This window comes from Portunus trituberculatus, chromosome 9, assembly GCF_017591435.1.
Source record: "Portunus trituberculatus isolate SZX2019 chromosome 9, ASM1759143v1, whole genome shotgun sequence".
In the NCBI taxonomy this organism is placed as follows: domain Eukaryota; kingdom Metazoa; phylum Arthropoda; class Malacostraca; order Decapoda; family Portunidae; genus Portunus; species Portunus trituberculatus.
This window is the reverse complement of record NC_059263.1, coordinates 13,223,966-13,246,407: the sequence shown is the minus strand read 5'-3', so window position 1 is coordinate 13,246,407 and position 22,442 is coordinate 13,223,966. Positions and strand designations below refer to the sequence as shown.

General features: G+C 43.2%; 1 protein-coding gene across 1 annotated transcript in view; it reads left to right on the top strand.

The window, feature by feature from the left end:
• The window catches only part of LOC123501426 (leucine-rich PPR motif-containing protein, mitochondrial-like), a 362,529-nt gene that overhangs the window by 61,626 nt on the left and 278,461 nt on the right, over window positions 1-22,442 (top strand). Inside the window, exon 7 of the mRNA XM_045250254.1 lies at window positions 21,801-22,001. Coding sequence (XP_045106189.1) covers window positions 21,801-22,001 — 201 coding nt within the window. The remainder of the gene's footprint in view (window positions 1-21,800; window positions 22,002-22,442) is intronic.

The following is a 22,442-nucleotide window of genomic DNA, read 5'->3' as shown; positions in this document are numbered from 1 at the left end:
CCAAAGTCCGACCCGTTGGGTCGGAGAGGGGGGTCCGGGAGGAGTAAGAGGCTCTGGAAGCGACAAAGACTCCTTCTACCGGAGGGTAGGGAAAGGGTCCCGCGTCATTGCTGTGTAAGATGGGGGTGAGGTCCGGACCCGTAGGGTGGCCGACGACCTCCCCTGACCCTGCTATCCCCCCCACCAACTCCGATCCGTCAGGTCGAAGAGGAGGGTCCGGGAGGCGAAGAAGGCCCTGCCATGGAGGTGGAAGGGACCACCTCCAGCGTGTGATCCAGATAGTGGGCTACGAAGGAGCGGTCCGAAGCGCACTGTCCATGCTCCCGTATCTGGTCCAAGGAGAAGTGGCGAAGGAAAGCCATGGTGGCCGACATGGCCCTCACTTTGTGCCCCTTTGGTGCATGTCCTGGATCCGCCTCCTCTATCACCCCACAGAGGACCTTCGAGATGTGGATCCTGGATAGGGGCTTGTGGGTGTCAGGCAGGATGAACAGACGGGTATGTTGGGGACCGGAAGTTGACCCAACATACCGTCGCAAGGACTCCACAGGGCAGAGGGGGTGGTGATGATGTCCCTCCATCCATGCCTGGAGCACAATGGGGGCCAAGGAGGGTCCTTCCCTCTCATTTTTGGCCAAGAACTTGGGAGAAGGTGCTAGGGAGACCCGTCGCCCATCCCTGGAGAAGACCAGCCAGGAGGTGTGCCGGATAAGGGCGTGAAGTTGGGAAGCCCTTAAGCCGGAAGCCATGGCCACCAAAAACAGTGCCTTCCGCAAGCTCTGTTGAGGGGTAGAATTAGTAAAAGGAGGCTCCGAAGGAGGGTCAGGACTTTGGACAGAGACCAGAAGATCCTTGGTCTCTTCACAGGAGGCTGCTGGTGGAAGTGACCCTTTTTCAGTAAATCCAGGACCCGTTCTCTGATGGTGATGTTAAACCCAAAAGACAAGGGGTCTGCCAGAGCAGCTACATAGGTGGCGACGGTCGGGGCAGCTCTGTGTCTGACATGGAACATATAGGACAAAAAGTCATAAACAAGAGGTAAAGAAATATAAGAAAAAGGCCGATTGCGGAGAAAAAGCTGGAAAGCTTTCCATGCCGACTCGTACTGGTGGAGGGTGGAATCCCTGGACCCCTTGATGACATCAGAGGGGACTGGAGGCGAGAGGGAGGTGGTCAAGCACGCCTGCAGAAACTCCACGCGTGAAAGCTGGAGGATATTCCAGACTGACGGATGCCATGGCCCCGTACCGTCAGTCTGTTGAGAGGGGAAGAACACCAGAGCAGTAGACGTTGGCACCAGGGTTGGGCCTTCCAGAGAAGGGCTATGAGAAGGACTCGGCCCCTGAACGTCTCCAGCTTGCACACCACTGCCGTCATCACTGTCGTCGCTGGGGGAGGAAATAGATAAACAAACCTCCATGTGTTCCAATCCATGAGAAAGGAGTCCGGCCCTCCCATGGCCGTGACCATGCTCCTGGTGATGTACTGTGGGAGCTGATGGTTCTCCGATGTTGCAAACAGGTCCACCTCGGGCAGACCGAACAACTCCACTAGATCTGTGAAAACGTCCGGATCGAGCGACCATTCCACTGAGGAAGTATTGCTGCAGGACAACGCGTCTGCCCAGACATTGTCCCTGCCCGGCACGTGCACTGGTGACAGCGTAAGATGGCGTGACGCTGCCAGGTTGAAGAGGGCCTCGGATGTCCTGAGGAGGGAGATCGACCGGGAGGAGCCCATCCTCTTCACACACTGGACTGCCACTACGTTGTCCATGTAGAAGCAGACGTGGAGTTGCCGGAGGTCCGCCTGTTGCTGAAGGAAAAGCAGAGGCACTGTCAACTCCCTCACGTTGACGTGCCTCTGCGCGTCGGCCTGCTCCCAGCGTCTCTGGCCCTGTCGACTGTCAGATGCCTGGAAGCCCCAACCGCTGTTCGAAGCGTCTGTGTAGACTTGGAGCTGCGGCGCTCACAGCCTCCAAGGAACTGCAGTCTCCAGAAGGCCCGGAGACAACCACTGACGCAGCAGCTGGTGAAGGTGTGGTGGAACCAGGCACAGACGGTGTGGGGCCGCCCGCGGAAACACTCTGTTAACAGCCTTCCCACCAGAGCCTCCTGCACCACAGAGACCCCAGCGGTGTCACCTGGGCTGCAAACGTCAAGGAGCCCATGAGCCTCGTCCACATGCGGTGGGTGAAGGTGGTGGACCAGGAGGCCCTCCTGACCCACTGCAGGACCTTCTTCCGATTGTCCTTGGACAGGCGGATGGTAGAAGTCCGAGTATCCCACCACTTGCTGAGCCATTGCAGATCTTGAGTGGGCTCGAGACGAGACTTGGGGAAATTGAAGTGAAACCCAAGGGATTTGCTGATGGAGACGGTCCTGGTGGTTGCAGCTCGAGCTTCCTCCCTCGATGACCCCTGGACGAGCCAATCGTCCAGATACATTATAGTTCTGATGTTGACGTCTGCCAGCATTGATGCCAGAGTCTTCGTGATCTTGGTGAAGACCCGTGGCGCGATGTTCAAACTGAAGGGCAGGACTGTAAAACGCAGGACACGGGAGCGGTCCTGCACTGCCAGGTAGGAACGAAAATGCGGACCTATCGGCACATGCCAATATGCATTGGCGAGGTCCAGGGAGGTCAGCCAAGAGTGCAGAAGAAGGGACTCCCTGACCTGCTTGAGCATCATCATCCTGAAGTGATGACACTCGATGTGGGCGTTGAGAGCAGAAAGGTCGACGACCTGTCGAGGGTCCTGCCTGTCCCGCTGAGGGACCAAGAAGGGACGGGACAGGAAGACAGGGCCGGAATACTCCTCCAGTACCCCTTGGAGGAGCATTTCCTGCAATATCGCCGAGAGCTGAGGCGATGTTGATGAGAAGGGAGGAGGCATCCGTAGACGCGGGACACAGCCTTGAGCCCACTCCCAGGAGAGGCCGAGATGAACCACCCTGCTTGCCCATGTGCTAACCGGCCACTTGTCGGCCGCGTTGGACAGGCAACCCAGTGCTGGATAGTCACCGCCGCAACCCCCGGGGCACTGCGGTGATAGTCTGAAAGGGCTGGCCCAAAGCCCTGCGGGTAAAGAATCCGCCATCCCGACCCGGCGGAGCTCTCCTATCCCGTGAAGAGGGCCTGGCGAGAAGCTGACGGGTAGGGGAGGAATCTGTTGGAGGTCCTCTGGAAGTGCGACTGGCCTTGGTATCGAGGAGGGGCTGCCCGAGATGATGAAGCGCACGCTCTCACAGAGCCTGCGCGACCTGGTGGAGCTCCCCGGTAAACCAATGCAACCTGAGGGGACCGTGCGAGAGCATCCGCCACCGTCTGCGTAGACCCAAAGGAAGCTCCCAGCACATCCCCCATGAGAAAGGCTGACTGCGCTGGAGATGGCAGAGGAGCCATGGCTTGCTTCCTGCAGACTAAGTGGGCTGAGAGAGCCTGAGTGACAGAAGAAGCCATCGCCGGAGCCCCTTGCCAGAGGGCGAAGCGCCGCAGAGGCAGGAGGTTAGAGCACAGGAATGATGAGGACACCCGTGCGTTCAGATCCTGCCTCTGTGACAGAACCGTCAAGATCTTCTCCGCCGTCAGCAAGACCTGAAATGAGGAAAAGGCCTTTTCCTTTTTTGGCCTGCCTCACCGTCTCCAACGAAGGGCTGGCCAAGGGAGGAGGAAAGGAGGATGGAGAACGCGCCGACAGCCAAACTCCCACCCAGGCGTCCAGAGAGTCCTTAACCAGAAGTAGAGGAGTCTTGGGCTTAGCTGACGGTCTGGGAACAGGAGCACTTTGGACCCGTGCCGCCGACTGATCCCACCAGTCCCTGGCCACCTTAAGGAACTGGTCTGCCTGGCCCGCCGTCCATGACATGCCCATCGAGCGCCGCGTCGACTCCTCACCCTTGGAGGAAAGGGAAGGAGGAAACAGGCCCGCAAACAAAGAGAGGACCGAGAGGGAGCGCGAGAGCTCGTCCACAGTCGGTAACGGCAAGGTAGGAGTAGGCTGGGTCGCTTGAGAGAGAGGACGGAAATGCCAGGAAGGAAGAGGAGAGTGGCATGACGTCCCCAAGCACACCACCTGACCAGGCACTGGAGTCGCCTCCCACTGGGAGGCCCCATCTTGGCGGAGTAAGATGGCTGACCCGGCGACCTGAGACACCTGCCAATCTGGAGGCACAAGAGCCCACGACTCCGGAAGAACCTCTGGCTCCAACTCCTCCTCCGAAGTGGGGGGCGTCCGAGACAGGGGACGAATCCACCCTGTACGGCTGAGATGCCGGACTAGAGAGGGGAAGAGGTGTAGCAGGGTGAGGGTCAGCCACCAGAGGAGAAGCTGAGGACTGGGCACACGCAGAGGAGCAGCAGAGGAGAGATGGGCCAAAATCCCCGAGAGGAGCTCGTGAATGTTAGGAGGCAGAGGCTCCGAGGGGGGGCAGGGGGAGCGGAAGGCGGCACCACTGGAGACGGATCCCTGGCCACGGGATCGTGAAGTACCGAAGATGGCCCTGGTACCGGCTCCTCCATGACTGAAGAGGGGGGGGAGGAGCAGCCAGCAGAGGACGGGCCTCCCACGATTGGCGCAGCGAAGTGTACTGGAGGCAAAGCTTATCCACCTTGCCCACAGATTAGAGAAATTTCACATTTTCTCAGCACTTCTCACACTTGTCAGTGTCAAACAAGAAGTCCTTTGAAACACAAGGACAATGGGGCACACACAAGTCATGGCCATCGCATGAAAACTCGGTATGCACACCCTTTGCCATCCGAGGAAAACTGGCACTTGGTAGTAGGCATGATGAACTGAAAAGATATCACATGTAAAACACTACCTTTTCGCCCCCAACACGGGTTTAGGAGACGCACAACACGGGTTTAGGAGACGCACAACACTTGGCGGCGCCAAAGACCGCAAAGTACGTTAAAACGCCATAAAAGTGGCTTAAAAACACTGCACACGCACAGGGAGCCGAACAGCAGAGGCCATGAGCAAACACTATGCCCCACCCCGAAAGAAAGGGCCAGTAACGCACTCGAGAACATTCGAGAACACCTGCCGGCTCCCCCACCATATGGTCACTATAAACACACATAATAAAAGCACCACACTGCACTAAAACACACGAAAAAGGCATAGCACAGTGTAATCCGTCCATAAATCCAAGATTCTTGCCAAAAAGCAAGAGGAAAAGCTGAAAAGAAACACCCAGACAAAACACCGGCTCTAAGAGCCGGCGATACAGGCGCAAGTGAGTGTAGGTCCGGCTACCACGAGCGCTGAAACATGGAATGGCGTCTTCTTATCAGGAGAGGGACCTCCCAGAGATAGAAAATGGGGAGGTCAGATATGGGGGTTTGGTTCTTATTGGTAGGGGTGACTGCGCTATTGTGATTGTAGGTAGGGGTTCTGTGCTATTGTGATTGTAGGTAGGGGTTCTGCGCTATTGTGCTGATTCTATTTTGAGGATAGTGTTTCCTATGTGCGTGGGGCCTCATTTATAATGAGATGTTTCAGCGATACCCTGAGGCGTAGTACTACACAGATAGTACATTGTGCACTTAGTTAGTACAGCTAAACCCGCACTTTAGCTGTCTGTACCTCAAAATAAAGGTAAAAATGCGTCCCAGTACTGAAGGGGTTAAATGAACAATGACATGAAGGAAATTCTGGATGAAATAAAAAGGGAGGGCAGCACCTTTAAGAGCAAATGTGAGAATTATGAACTGGAATTACCAGGATTACAGAATAAGCTAAACATAGTGTGGGGATACCAAAAGAGATGAGTGAAAACAAACTGGAAGAATGGAAAAAGGTCTGGGTAAAAGAGTAAGAAAAAGAAAAATAATTAATTTTGTGTAAATAATGAAGCAACAAATAAGGGAGAAAACGAAGGACACATTCATATAAGTGATCAAAGAAAAGGAAGAGATAGCAATAGGTGTGGTGAAAAAACGAAGTGTAAGGTTATATTTGGACTTCAAGTGAAAAAGAACCCAAGGAATTTATGAGGGAGGAGAAGGAGAAAGAGATGGTAAAGCAAATTATCTCAATGATCCATGATGAAGAACAGTCTTGAAAAAGAAATAGCAGAAATAGACAGACTTAGTAAATATAGTGAAGGGACTGAAAGACTACTAGAAATTAAGATGAGAGCACAAGTAGGAGTGAAGGAAATTTTGGTGAGGTCTGGAAAGCTGGTGGGTATGGCAGTGTATGAAAATATTTGGATAAAGAGAGATGAATTAGGAAGAAAGGGGAAAAGAGAGAAGACTAAGAAATTGAGTTAAGAAAAAAAACAAGAGAAAGATGAAGAACAAGAAGAAGAAATTCTTCTACTGGAGATTGCTAGATACGAGATTGAGGAAATAGTATGTTTGGGAAGGGGAAGAAAAGCGTTGAGTCATGCATGCAAACATGGATGGGTTTATATCAGGAAGGTTGGAAGTGAGAGATTATATATTAGAAAAAGAACCAGATGTGATATGTATAGTAGAAAGAAAGTTAAGTGAAGATGTCCAAGTGAATTTTAAGGAGCAGGGATACAATGTATAGAGGAGAGACGAGAAAAGCAGGAGTAGTATTGATAATGGACCAAGTGAATATATATGTGGAGGAGGTACAGTACGGAGATGGACTGGCAGAGTTTTTAAGCATAGCAATTAGGACCAGTGGAAGAGGAAGGAGTATCATAGTAACTTATGTCCCACTGAAGACATACATGAAGGCTTGATGTACACAGAAATGCAAATAGAAGTGCTAAACTGCCTGGACAATATGTTAAGGAAGGACAGAAGAGTGTGACATGTGGGAGATCTAAACTGCATGCAAACATGTAAATTGGGATGAATTGGATGTAATGCAGGAGAGGGACCTCCCAGAGATAGAAAACGGGATGTAGGGAGGTCGGATATGGGGGCTTGGTTCCTATTGGTAGGGGTGTTGGGGAGAAAAGGTTTTACAGTTGGCAATGGTAAACACATTGGATCAATAGGTAAAGGACTATACAAGATATAGAGGGGATGAACCATCTGTACTGGATTTGGTATTGGAAAAAAAAAAAAAAAAAAAAATGGAGCCTTGTCCAACTATCAAATATTATAGACCAATAAGAAAAGTGATCATGTGGTTTTAGAAATTGAATTAGAGGATCACAAAACTTTGAAATGTAATGAAGGATATAAAAAAAAGATTGAATTGCAGCAAGACAAATTTTAAAGGGTTAAGAAAATGTTATTTTTGTAGTATTGATTGTGAAGAAAATATGCAAGGCAAGACGGTCCAGAAGTGTGAAATACAGGCAAACCCTGCATAATGAATGGGTTAGGTTCCAAAAACAGTGTTCGTTATGCGAAAATTCATTGTATGGGGTCCTAGGATTAGTAAAAAAAAAAAAAAATAAATAAATAAAATAAAATAAAATGAAAAATCCGAACGTGTCGAATTTGGACACTGCAGTGGATGGTGGTGGTGGTGATTCGGCGGTGTTTTCAAACTCTGCCAAAATTTCCCAAAGAAAAATTATGTTATAGCAGGATTTGGCGTTCGTTATGTGATTTAAGGGTAATAAAACAAAATATTCGTTGTGGCGAAAATTTATTGTGTAAAAGTTCATTATGCCGGGTTTGCCTGTATTCCTAGATGAGTATGATAAGGGGATAAAGAGATATGTTCTGAATACAAAGTAAAAGAGAGCAAACACAGTTGGTGTAATGCTATATATGCAAGAGTTAAAAAGTGTAAGGATGCAGCTTGGAAAAAAAATTGAGAAAGCGATGGAATGAAGCAAATAAGAAACAGTGTTGTCATGTATTTTACATTGTATGTATTGATTTGAATCATCATTTCCTCTCTACTAGTTGAGAGGCCAACGACTGTTTGCTTAGCTTGTCTGTATGAAGCACTGATTCGTTCCCGCGACTCGTATCATTCGACCAGGCGTCGTGGCGTCCTGCCCACTCGGGGAAAGGCAGACACTGTTGGATTCGTGAGCAGAGCAGACGTTGGCCTGGTGGCTTGCTGAGGGAGTGCTTATTTGTGAAGTGTATGGTGTATATAATCCATCTGGGGTATCGTATGTTGTGTTCTCTTGTATCAATCTCATATAGACTTGCTGTATTCACTTTTCATTCATATTTGAGTTAAGACAAAAGTACGTGGTTCGGTTCAGTTAAAACATAATTGAGTGAGATTCTTACCTTGTAACTTAAGTGTGTTAATGGTGACTTATTTATTACACTATTTGCTTGTGTTGTGTTTTTGTGCATTGGTATTGTTTTTGTGTACATGAACTAATTGAACGGGAATCTTGGAATTATTTCTCTTTCGTGTGGTCAGCACTTGCCTCATTAAACCCTTGTTTAAGTTAACGTGTGTTTGGTTTACACTCTCTTTTTCAGAATCTGGAATAATATGTTCGTATGGGTGGTCTTTTGACTATTGGGTCACTTGTGTGTTACTTGTTCCTGAATAGGTCAACATTGTGGGTTTACCACTTTAATTTTATACCACCTCATATGTAACAGTGTAAAGAGGCTTCTTCTATCTTCTCTGTCACTTTTATCACTGCATATTCTATTGCAACATTACATTGTTTGAGGAAGATGCAATAACTTTATTAATTTATCTATTTTTACTAGTATTGAAAAATGACAAAGAGTTAGGAACAAAATAAGTTATGAGCAGCATTCTAAAACTTATCTTCTGTATGACTAGAATACATTCCAAAGATTTTAATGTTCACTATCTACTTTGGATGTTATTTTCTTTCACTGATCAATGTAGTAAACAAGCAATGAATTTTGCATTTTTACAACAGTGTACTAACCACACGTTGAACATTTCCAATCTTTTCATGAAGCAAGTATTCTTATGTTTTGAATATTTTGCCTTTTTTTTTCATGATTTTATGCTTTTAGAATATTTTAAACATTCAAGATTAGAACGAATTACCTGATTTATAGATATCAATGGTCAAACTTTTTAATACTCAAACAACCATTTGGAATGAATTAAGTTTGAGTATAGAGTCTCCACTGTATTTGAAACGTTTATAAGACTTCAAATACACAGCTGTCTGAGGCAACTGCCAGTAGCCCCTTCTCTGTTCCCTCCTACTTTCTCTATTCTCATTTTCATTCCAAAGCTGGATGTTGCGTCTATGTATGCAATGACTTAACTTGCTCTCGTGCCCACGCTCTTGAGTCTTCCGAATTTTCCACCATCTGGCTACGACTTAACAGTCACTCTCAAACTAAATTCATCTGTGCTGTTTATCTCTCCCCTAACTCTTCTGAATATAGTAAATTCTTCGACTACTTAACTTCTAAAGTGGAGCACATTCTGTCCCTCTACCCTTTCGCTGAGATTTTCATTCTTGGAGATTTCAATATTCACCACCAGCTTTGGCTTTCCTCTCCCTTCACTGACCACCCTGGTGAACTAGCCTTCAACTTTGCTATCCTCCATGACCTAGAGCAACTGGTGCAACACCCTGCTCGTATTCCTGATCGTCTTGGAGACACGCTCAACATTCTTGATCTCTTCCTCACCTCTAACCCTTCTGCTTATGCTGTCACTCTTTCATCTCCGTTGGGCTCCTCCAATCACAATCTCATTTCTGTATCTTGTCCTATTTCTCCAATCCTTCCGCAGGATCCCCCAAAGCGAAGGTGTCTCTGGCGTTTTACCTCTGCCAGTTGGGGAACCTGAGGAGGTATTATACTGATTTTACCTGGAATGATTACTGCTTTCGTGTCAAGAGACCCATCTCTTTGTGCTGAACACATAATAGAGGTGTTAGTGTCTGGCATGGAGGTGTACATTCCTCATTCTTTTTCTCAACCTAAACCTTCTAAACCTTGGTTTAACTTAGCCTGTTCTTGTGCTATACATGATAGAGAGGTTACCCACAAAAGGTACTTGAGCCTTCCATCTCCTGAATCTCATGTACTTTATATCTCTGCCCGGAATCATGCGAAGTCTGTTCTTCAACTTGCCAAACACTCTTTCATAAATAGAAAATGTCAAAATCTTTCAAACTCAAACTCTCCTCGTGACTTCTGGCATCTAGCCAAAAACTTCTCAAATAACTTCACTTCTTCATCTTTCCCTCCTTTATTTCATCCTGATGGCACCACTGCTATCTCTTCTGTCTCTAAAGCTGAACTTTTTTTCTCAAACCTTTGCTCACAACTCCACCATGGATGATTCTGGGCTTCTCCCTCCCTCTCCTCCTCCCTCTGACTATTTCATGTCTACAATCAAAATTCTATGTAATGATGTTTTCCATGCCCTCGCTGGTCTAAACCCTTGCAAGGCTTATGGACCTGATGGGGTCCCTCCTATTGTTCTTAAAAACTGTGCTTCCGTGCTTGCACCTTGCCTGGCCAAACTCTTCCAATTTTGTCTATCGACTTCTACCTTTCCTTCCTGCTGGAAGTTCGCCTACATTCAGCCTGTTCCTAAAAAGGGTGACCATTCTAACCCTTCAAACTACTGTCCTATAGCTTTAATCTCTTGCTTGTCTAAAGTTTTTTAATCTATCCTGAATAGGAAGATTCTCAAACATCTGCCACTTCACAATCTTCTGTCTGATCGCCAGTATGGCTTCTGTCAAGGTCGCTGTACTGGTGATCTTCTGGCTTTCTTTACTGAGTCTTGGTCATCCTCTTTTAGAGATTTCGGTGACACTTTTGCTGTAGCATTAGACATATCAAAAGCTTTTGATAGAGTCTGGCATAAAGCTTTGATTTCAAAACTGCCCTCCTACGGCTTCTATCCTTCCCTCTGCAACTTTATCTCAAGTTTCCTTTCCTACCGCTCTATTGCTGCTGTGGTAGACGGCCACTGTTCTTCTCCTAAATCTATTAACCCTTAAACTGTGGCGATCGCTTATATAATCAAGCCTCTCGAGTACTGTGACGCAGCGATCGCTTATGTAATCATGAATTTTCGTGGGAATGTTTTGAATTTTCGTGGCGCATTTCCCTTCAGACCTGCTCTTGTGACTCCTCCCTACTTAGTGTTGCCATTATGAGGGCTCCAGATACTATAACAAGGGCCTCACTTGAGTTTTCACGGAAAAGTAGGAGACACCTGGCAACTCCTCGTGACTCGTCGGGTAGAATCCAGCCTTGAGTATCATAGAAAACATAGAAAACTTTATGGGGAGACCAAATTATGCTATAGTTTATTACTTCTATCTCAATCAAGAGATTATTATTATATCAGCTTCTTACGGCATAGGGACAACTATCCTAGTAGCATTTTGAGCTGTGGTATTTTACAGAGGACTTGTGTCTGCAGGACACACAGAAACACACACACACACACACACACACACACACACACACACACACACACACTGAGGAAGTGGTTCATAACCCAGAAAAGTACAGCAAGAAAGGACTAAAGAAACTTACGTATGAGCGGAATGTAATGTATTCCAACATAAATGGAGTGATATCGGGGATTTTAGAACTCAACGATTACTTGAGGGACAAGAACCCAGATATTGTGGGTCTTACTGAAACAAAACTGAGAGAGGGAGAAGACCTGATGATGGTTGGAGAAGGAAATATAATGTTTGGAAAAGAAATAGAGTAGGTAAGATGGGAGGAGGAGTGATGTTGCTGGTTAAAAAGATATAAAGGTGGATCAAGTGAAAGAAGGTATGGGAAAGGCAGAAGTGCTAAAGATCAGAGCAGAAACTAATGAAGGAAAAAGAGGCACTACATAGTGGTGTACGTACCACCTAAGACAAATGCATGGTCAGTACAGGAATATGAAGAAATGATAAGAGATACAGGAACATGTCTGGAAGAAATGTTGGGTGGCTGTGAACGAACTATAATGATGGGAGATTTTAATTGTAAAGAGGTGTGTTGGGAAGACTGGTCAATGGAAGGATCAGAGACAACATGGGAAATACACTATTGACACTGGCAATGGAAAATGTGTTAACTCAGTGGGTCAAAGAAGATACTAGGTTTGGAGGAGAGGGAGCATCGTCAAGACTGGACTTGGTCTTTAGTACAGAGCCAATGGTCATTGAGGAGATGAGGGTGGAGTGCCCTTTAGCAAAGAGTGATCATGCAGTTTTGGAGTTCAAGGTGATAGATGAAGAGAAATCTAGAAGAAATGAAGAATATAAAGTGGGAAGATGGAATTATGCCAAGACAGATTTTGGAAACCTAAAGAAATTCTTTCAAGAGACAAATTGGATGAAATTCAAGAGTGCTAAGGAGCAAATGAAAAGTGGAAGGAATTTATAAAAATATACAAAGAAGGTGAGAAAAATTTGTACCAATAAGACAACATAGAGAAGTTGGAAAGCAGGACTGGTTTAACGATAGATGTGAAAAGGCTAGAACAAGAAAAGAGGATGCATGGAAGAGGTGGAGAAGGAAAAGACGGATTAAGCAGTGGGAAAGTTACAAAAGAGCAAGAAATGAATATGTGTTGATTAGAAGAGAAGAAAGAAAGAAACAAGAAAAGGATATAATTGATAAATGTAAAGACCAACCAAGGCTTTTTACAGACATGTGAACAACAACATCAAAAATAGAGAAAGTATTGAAAGTTTAGAAGTAAATGGAGTATGCAGTGAGGATCCCAGGAAATGGCAGAGGCTATGAATGGATGCTTTCGGAAGGTATTCACAAAGGAGACTGCTTTTGACAAACCACTGGTAATGGAACAGAAAGGGATTATGAAGGAGTTTCAAGTAACTGTGGAGGAGATCAAGAATATGATGGGGAGTTTAGAAGTGAGAAAAGCTGTGGGACCTGATGGGGTATCAGGATGGATTTTAAGAGAATGCAGGAGCAACTGGCAGAAAAAGTTTGTGAAGTAATTGATGCCTCATTAAGGGAAGGTGTAGTGCCCCAAGACTGGAAAAGAGCTAACATTGTCCCAATTTATAAATCAGGTAACAAGAGAGACCCATTGAACTATAGACCAGTGTCACTTACAAGTGTGGTAGCTAAGATGTGTGAGAGGGTGGTGAAGAATAGATGGACAGACTTCTTGGAGAAAAATGACATACTTTGTGAGTGTCAATTTGGTTTTAGAAAAGGGCGTTCATGCACGACAAACCTGATATGTTACTATTCGAGGGTGATAGATGTAATACAGGAAAGAGATGGTTGGGCTGATGGAATATATCTGGATTTAAAAAAGGCCTTTGATAAGGTACCACACGGAGACTGATCTGGAAACTTGAAATGGTAGGAGGAGTGCATGGCAGTTTACTAAAATGGATGGAAGACTTTTGGTAGGAAGAGAAATGAGAACAATAATTAAGGACAGACCATCAGAATGGGGCTTGGTGGAGAGTGGAGTTCCACAGGGATCAGTGTTGGCACCAGTAATGTTCGCGGTCTACATAAATGACATGGTGGATGGGGTGTCCAGTTATGTGAGCCTATTTGCAGACGATGCAAAATTGTTAAGAAAAGTGAGATGTGACAAAGATTGCGAACTACTCCAGGAAGACTTGGACAGAATATGGAAATGGAGCTGTACATGGCAAATGGAGTTCAACACGACAAAATGCAAGAAATTAGAGTTTGGCAAGAGTGAAAGAAGAATCAGGAGTATGTACAAGATAGGAAATGAAGACATAAAACCAGTCATGAAGAAAAAGACCTTGGGGTGACAATTACCAATGACCTATCGCCAGAGAGACATATAAACAAAATAATTGGAGAAGTATTGAACTTATTGAGGAACATAAGAGTGGCGTTCAGATATTTAGATGAAGAAATGATGAAGAAAATAATTACTGCAATGATAAGACCAATGCTTGAATATGCAACAATACAGTGGGCTCGAACTTAAAGAAACACATAAGGAAACTAGAGAAAGTACAGAGGGCTGCAACAAAAATGGTGCCTGACTTAAGAGATTTGACTTATGAAGACAGACTGAACAGAATGCAACTTCCGACCCTGGAAAACAGAAGAGAAAGGGGAGACCTGATAGCAATATACAGAGTGATGATTGGCATGGAAAAATGGATAGGGAAGATCTGTGTATGTGGAATGAAAGAATGTCGAGAGGGCATGGGAAAAACTAAAATGGCCACTTATAGGAGAGATGTGAAAAATATAGCTTCCTCATAGAAGGGTGGAAGCATGGAATAGTTTAGACGTGGAAGTGGTCAACGCAAGGAATATTCATGATTTTAAGAAAAAGCTGGACATTAATAGATATGGAGACGGGACAACACGAGCATAGCTCTTTTCCCGTATGTTACAATTAGGTAAATACAATTAGGTAAATACACACACACACACACACACACACACACACACACACACACTGATCCTGAAACTGATCCTGAGAGAAGAATATGACTTTAGAAGCACAAGATCACATAGTAAGAAACTAAGGAAGGGACGATGTCTGAGAGATGTTAAAAAATTTAGTTTCCCGCAAAGATGTGTTGAGACTTGGAACAGTTTGAGTGAGGAAGTGGTGTCAGCAAAGAGTGTACATAGTTTTAAAGAAAAATTAGATAAGTGTAGATATGGAGACGGGACCACACGAGCATAAAGCTCAGGCCCTGTAAAACTACAACAAGGTAAATACAGCTAGGTAAATACACACGCACACACACACAGATAAAGTTCTATCATACATATATATGTACAAAACATATGTACAGAAGACTCGTATCATGTAGGATACGCAGAAACATGCACACATTGATTAACGGAATGGATGAAGTGGATAATGAGAAACTGATCCTGAGAGAAGAATATGACTTTAGAAGCACAAGATCGCATAGTAAGAGACTAAGGAAGGGACGATGTCTGAGAGATGTTAAAAAATTTTGTTTCCCGCAAAGATGTGTTGAGACTTGGAACAGTTTGAGTGAGGAAGTGGTGTCAGCAAAGAGTATACATAGTTTTAAAGAAAAATTGGATAAGTGTAGATATGGAGACGGGACCACACGAGCATAAAGCCCAGGCCCTGTAAAACTACAACTAGGTAAATACAACTAGGTAAATACAAACACACACACACACACACACACACATTCGAGAGACACGGTTGAGGCGGACGACTGGCGCAGTTCCGACGATCAGCTGATCTTCACTACACCTGTTGTATAGTATTTACAGTGGCCTGGGCAGGTAGTGTGGACTCATTTTTTTTTTTTTTTTTCTCCATGAAATCAATTATTAAAGAATAATAAGTGAAAAAGATATTCCATCCAAATGCAGACATGAGAATAGAGAAGGGGCTGATGATGACTATGTCGGTGAGGGAGAACAGCGTGATTCAAGGGTTTGATACGACGACAACTTCACTACTTAAGAGAGTGTCAAATATTGAATGTAAACTAGATAAACTGATAAAGGAGAAGATGGAAATGAAAGAGAATAAAGAACAGGAAATGGAGTTTATAAGACTGAGAGAAAGGATAAGAAAAGTGGAAGAAAATGAAGCTAGGCTAAGAGCGGAAAACGAAGAACTAAAAAAGGAAGTAGCTAACTACAAGAAGCAGATGGAAGAAGGACTCGGTAAAGCCGAGAAAGAAAAGGAGAAGCTGAAAGATCTAGTAAACAAGGAAGAGGAAAGAGTACAGAACGTGATTAAAAAAGAAGTACAAGCATGGAGAGTCCAAGATAAGAAAGATAAGGCCGATTTTCAGGAGGTGATTCAAGAACAACTTAAAGAAAAAGAAGAAAATATGACAAACAAAATGATAGGAGTCCTCAAGACAAAAGAAAATCTAGTTAGAGAAATTGCAGAAAAAAAGAAGAGTGTAGTCGTATTTGGAATAAAAGAAAAAAATATAAAATATAGACCAAAAAGAGAAAAAGAAGAAATGAAATCAGTCAAAGACCTACTGAAGAATCTTAATGACGAAGATAGGTAGAACTTGGAAGAGGAAGTAGAAGAAATAAACAGAATGGAACCATATCAAGAAGGAAAAACGAGACCAATTAAAATATTACTAAAATCACAAGCAGCAACAGAAGAAATATCATATAGAATAACAAAACTTAGAGAAACAGAAGGCTGCAAGGATATCTATATAAAGAAAAATAGAAATGAGGAAGAAAGGAAGAGTTACAATGAACTGGCAGCAGCAGTAAGGGAAAAGAATAATGAAAGGTCAGAAGAGGAGAAGAAGGCATTTTTTTGGAGAGTTCTAGGAGACAGGATAAGGAAATGGTATATAAACGAGAAGGAAGAGAAAAAAGTGGAACAAGTTTAACTAAAAATGATAAAGGCAAAAGACTAAAAATGATGTATACAAACATAGACGGGTTTTATCAAGTAAATTAGAATTAAGAGATTACATAAGGAAAGAAAATCCAGATATTGTATGCCTGGCTGAAACAAAACTAAATGAGGAAATCAAAATTGTCTTGGATAATAGGTATAATGTATGGAGAAGAGACAGAGTGGGTAAAGGAGGAGGAGGAGTCATGATAATGTTAAGGAAGGAGATAGTGATCAATCAAGTGGAATGTGGGGAAGGAAAAGCAGAAGTATTGTATATTAAGATGCATATTAATAAAAAAGAGATAACAATCATTGTAACATATGTGCCACCAAAAACAAATTCATGGACCAATCAAGAATATAAAGACATGAGAGATGACACAATAAAGAGTCTAATGAGAATTGTTAGAGAAAGGAGAAAAGAGATATTAGTAGGAGATTTCAACTGTAAAGAAGTGGACTGGGAAAATTATGAAAGTGGTATGGGGGAAGAAGCCTGGGGAGAAAGATTCTTAAACCTAATGATAGACAATATGATGGACCAGAGAGTAAAGGAATGCACAAGATTCAGAGGAAACGACGAGCCGGCGAGATTGGACCTAGTTTTTACAAGGGGTATACAAATGAATGACGATATAAGATATAAGTGCCCATTGAGAAAGAGTGACCATGTAATATTAGAAATGGATATAGAAGAGAGAAAGGAAGATAGAGACGATTCATACAAAGGAGACCGATTAAATTACAGAAAGGCTGATATTGAGAATCTCAAGAACTATTTTAAAAACGTAGACTGGGAGGAGATGGAAAACTCAGAGACAATGCAAGACAAATGTAACTTATTTTTGGAAATATACAAAACAGGAGTCAGGTGAATATGTCTCAAAATATAGACCAAAAGAAGAAGGAAAAAAAGATTGGTTTAATGCAAGGTGTGCTAGGGCAAAGGAGAAAAGAGATGGAGCATGGAAAAGGTGGAGGAAAAATAGGAATCCAACAAACAAGGAAAACTTCAAGGCAGCGAGAAATGAATATGTTAAGGTGAGGAAGGAAGAGGAAAAGAACTTTGAAAAAGATATTGTCGAAAAATGTAAGGAGCAACCAAAATTGTTCTATAGATTCATAAATGGAAAAATTAGGCAAAAAGAAACAATAGAAAGGTTAAAAGGAGAGAACGGGATGGTGGAAGACCCAAAAAGTATGGCAGAACTACTAAATAAAAAATTCCAGGTCTTTACTAAAGAATCCAAATTTGAGAGGCCACAGGGTAATAGAGACAATCTATATGAAAGAGATTAAAGTAACCAAGCTTGAAATAAAAGAGTTAATGAAGGAACTGGATGAAGAGAAGGCAATGGGACCGGATGAAGTCTCAGGCAGAATACTGAAAGAATGTAGGGAAGAACTAGCAAGTCCTATATACAACATCATAAAATGCTCAATAGAAAATGGAACAGTGCCAGTAGAATGGAAAAGAGCTGAGGTGGTTCCCATATATAAGAGTGGAAGGAAAGAAGAACCTTTAAATTACAGACCGGTATCAATAACTAGTGTAATATGCAAGATGTGTGAAAGAATAATAAAGAAACAATGGATCGAGTTCGTTGAAAACAACAAATTAATATCAAATAGCCAATTTGGTTTTAGAAAAGGACGGTGTTGTGTAACTAATTTATTGAGTTTCTATTCTAGAATAGTTGATAGAGTACAAGAGAGAGAGGGATGGGTTGACTATATCTACTTGGATTTAAAAAAGGCGTTTGACAAAGTGCCACACTCAAGATTACTGTGGAAGTTAGAGGAGAAGGGTGGCTTAAGAGGAAGCACATTGAGATGGATAGAAAATTATTTGAGGGGGAGAGAAATAAGGACGGTAGTTAAAGATATGAAGTCCAAGTGGAGAGCAGTAGAAAGCGGAGTGCCACAGGGGTCAGTATTGGCACCAATACTTTTCCTCATTTATATTAACGACATGCCAGAAGGAGTGAACAGCTACATAAATTTGTTTGCGGATGATACGAAACTGTGCAGAGTTATAAAGCAAAAGGAGGATTGTGAAATACTGCAAGAAGACCTAAATAAGATCTGGGAATGGAGTAAGAAGTGGAAATGGAATTCAATGTGAACAAAAGCCATGTCATGGAAATGGGAAAGAGTGAAAGACGACCTGTGGGAATCTATAAGATGGGAGATGGTGTAGAACTGGAGAAAGTAAAAAAGGAAAAGGACTTAGGAGTGATGATGGAAGAAAACAATCAACCAGTAAGCCATATTGATAGAATTTTTAGAGAAACATATAATTTGCTGAGGAATATTGGAGTAGCATTTCACTACATGGACAAAGAAATGATGAAGAAATTGATAAATACTATAATAAGACCTAGATTGGAATATGCAGGAGTAGTGTGGACCCCTCATAAAAGAAACACATAAGAAAATTGGAGAGGCTACAAAAAATGGCTACAAGAATGGTCCCAGAACTTGAAGGGATGACATATGAGGAGAGACTAAAGGCTATGGATCTACCAACCTTGGAACAAAGAAGGGAGAGAGGAGACCTGATACAAGTCTATAAATTAATCAACAGATTGGACCAAGTGGATAATGAGAAACTGATCTTGAGAGAAGAATATGACATCCGAAGGACAAGATCGCATAGTAAAAAGCTGAGAAAGGGAAGATGTCTGAGAGATATTAAAAAATATAGTTTCCCGCAGAGATGTATTGAGACGTGGAACAGTTGAGATGAAGAAGTAGTGTCAGCAACGAGTGTGAACACTTTTAAAGTAAGATTGGATAAGTGTAGATATGGAGATGGGGCCACACGAGCATAAAGCCAAGGCCCTGTAAAACTACAACTAGGTAAATACAACTAGGTAAATACACACATATATACACACATATATATATATATATATATATATATATATATATATATATATATATATAGAGAGAGAGAGAGAGAGAGAGAGAGAGAGAGAGAGAGAGAGAGAGAGAGAGAAAGATAGAGAGAGAGAGAGAGAGAGAGAGAGATAGAGAGAGAAAGAGAGCGCACGTAGAAAATGGCCCAGCTTGGTACCACTCAGCTCCCAACCCGGACCATACAGTGCACCCGACATGTCACTAGTTCCTCGCGCTTTTCAAAGCCCATGAAGTTTTGTAGGCCTATTTCTTGCTCTATTATTTATTTACAGATTCAAAACTTTGGTATTACTGCATTTTGGATATTTGCCATTCATGGCATACAATTCAAAATATATTTTTTCTGACATGGGAATGTTTATATTTTAGGCGCACCAAAGCATTCAGCTGTTAGGAATTAGCAGTTTAAGGGTTAATAGTGGTGTTCCTTAGGGTTCTGTCCTGTCACCCACTCTCTTTCTATTATTCATTAATGACCTTGTTAACCCCTTTGCGCCGGATGTTAAAAAAGCCCGCCTGTATGATATACGGGTGGTAGTGCCGCGCCCGCTGGAAACTCGTGCAAGCTTGTCGTACTTGTCGTCTTTGTGTATTATGCTGCTATTATTTAGTCACTATATTGCCTTCGAAGAGGAAAGTGGACGCTTCTCTCTTCGGAGAAAGAAAGAGAGAGAGAGTGAGAGAGAGAGAGAGAGAGAGAGAGAGAGAGAGAGAGAGAGAGAGAGAGAGAGATTAGAAAATTTGTTGTTTTTGTGTGTGTGTGTGTGTGTGTGTGTGTTTTCACGAATGTTATGAGGCGGGACGCATGTAACTTATCTTCGAGAGGAGAGGGGAGGAGGGAAGGGAGATGGGGAGGGAGAAAAGGGAGATGGGGAGGGAGAAAGGGGAGATGGGGAGGGAGAAAAGGGAGACAAGGATGGTGGGAGGAGCACTAGGATTTCAAGGACAGCATACAGCGTGTGTAGTTGGTATCCAACACACTATATGGGACAACTGAACTGAAGAAAGCTCAGAAAAGAAATATGACGTCTATGTAGGCGTCACCGTATTTGCTACTGGGGCTTCATGACGCCCACATAGGCATCACCGTAGTGAAGGTGTTAACCAAACTTCTTGCCCTATCCACTTCTACGCTGATGATACCACCCTACATCTTTCCACATTCTTTCAGAGACGTCCAACCCATCAGGAAGTCAACAGATCATGCGGGGATGCCATGGAACGCCTGACTTCCGATCTTTCTAAGATTTCCGATTGGGGCAGAGAAAATCTAGTAGTTTTCAATCCTCAAAAACTCAATTCCTCCATCTATCAACTCGACACAACCTTCCAGACAACTATCCCCTCTTCTTCAGTGGCACTCAACTGTCTCCCTCTTCCACAATGAATATCCTCGATCTGTCCTTTGCTCATAATCTCAACTGGAAACTTCACATCTCATCTCTTGCTAAAACAGCTTCTATGAAGTTAGGTGTTTTGAGGCGTCTCTGCCAGTTTTTCTCGCCCCTCCAATTGCTTACTCTGTATAAGGGCCTTATCCCTCCCTGTATAGAGTACTCTTCGCATGTTTAGGGGGTTTCCAGTCAAACAGCTTTGCTTGATAGGGTGGAATCAAAAGCTCTTCGTCTCATCAGCTCCCCTCCTCTTGCTAACTGTCTTCAGTCTCTTTCTTACTGCCGAAATGTTGCATCTCTTTCTATCTTTTATCGCTATTTTCATGGTAATTGTTCTACTGATCTTGCTAGCTGCATGCCTCCCCTTCTCCTGCGGCCTCGCTGCACAAGGCTTTCTTCTTCCTCTCATCCCTATTCTGTCCAACTCTCTAATAAGAGTTAACCAGTACTCTCAATCATTCATCCCGTTCACTGGTAAACTCTGGAACTCCTTCCCTGCATCTGTATTTCCGATTTCCTACAACTTGTCTTCTTTTAAGAGGGAGGTATCGAGGCATTTGCTCCCCTAATTCTGGCTGACAGTTTTGGCACTTTTTGCACTTTTTAGAGAGCCAGCACTCAAGTGGGCCTTTTTTTAACTTTCTTTTTTTTTTTTTTGCCTTTGTCTGGTCCTCTTCTGTATGTAAAAAAAATTAAAAAAAATTGTTTAGTTTCATAACTGCTTTATATTGTATGGCTGTCATTTTGTGGCTCAGTTTATCTATCTATGCATGAAGTTGACGTCCTCTTGAAGGAGATAGTTGTGTAGAGTAAGGCAAGTTGTCTTGCTTTGCCTTACGTGTAATATAGAAAAATGCAGGAGAGAGGATCCCTGGTACCTTGTACATGATTATTTTTCATGACATTCTTTTCTATTTCTGTCTTCCTATGACTCGACTTTTAAGAGGGAGGTTTCAAGACATTTGTCTCAGAATTTTGGATAACTTACTTGACCATTAAGGGAACAACCTAGTAGACTTTTTTTTTCTCAATATTTTTTGTTTCCTCTGTCCAGTTGCCCTTTCTGCATAAAGAAAAAAGGAAAAAAAATATAGGCAGCATTTTTTAACACTGCAGTAGGGTGTTTGGGTTATTAGTCATGTTACCCCACTCTAATATTATTAATGGCTTAGATAAATCTTGCTGGAGGAAAGCATATTCTTTAGCAAACCATCAAATTTTCTTCAACTGTTTCATTACCTCCACAGATGATGGAAAAATTACAGCGCCAGCCAGGCTATGCCCACGATGCCATGAATGTTATCTACCGCTTGGTCAATGCTGGATGCCATGAGATCGCTCACCAGATATTTTCTACTATGCGTGTGCCTCATGTTGGTGAGGGCCAGCCTCAGGCCCCCACTGCTGGTGCATTCTTCATCAAGCACCTGGTCAAGAGTGGCACCACGGTAATTGTTATTGTGGTTTTTACTGGTGTATTTTGTTATAACTGAATGCACTCAAAATTATCTTGTTGAAGTAATGATTTAAATGTTACTAATGTAAAAATGGGAACTGACAACAGGAGAATAAGTTGTTATGAACTAAAGCTGTGTTATAATCCTTCATTATCTTTAGTACATTATTAAATGTTAATCTTGTATCAAACAACAAATGTAAGTTAGAAGATATGAGAGGAATAGATATCTGGGACAGTGTAGGAGTATGAGAGAGAGAGAGAGAGAGAGAGAGAGAGAGAGAGAGAGAGAGAGAGAGAGAGAGAGAGAGAGAGAGAGAGAGAGAGAGAGAGAGAGAGAGAGAGAGAGAGAGAGAAACTGAATTACTCAAGAGTGTAGTTCATGGCTAAGTGTAAATTACTCATTTCTATTTCTTGGCCATCAAGTAAATAA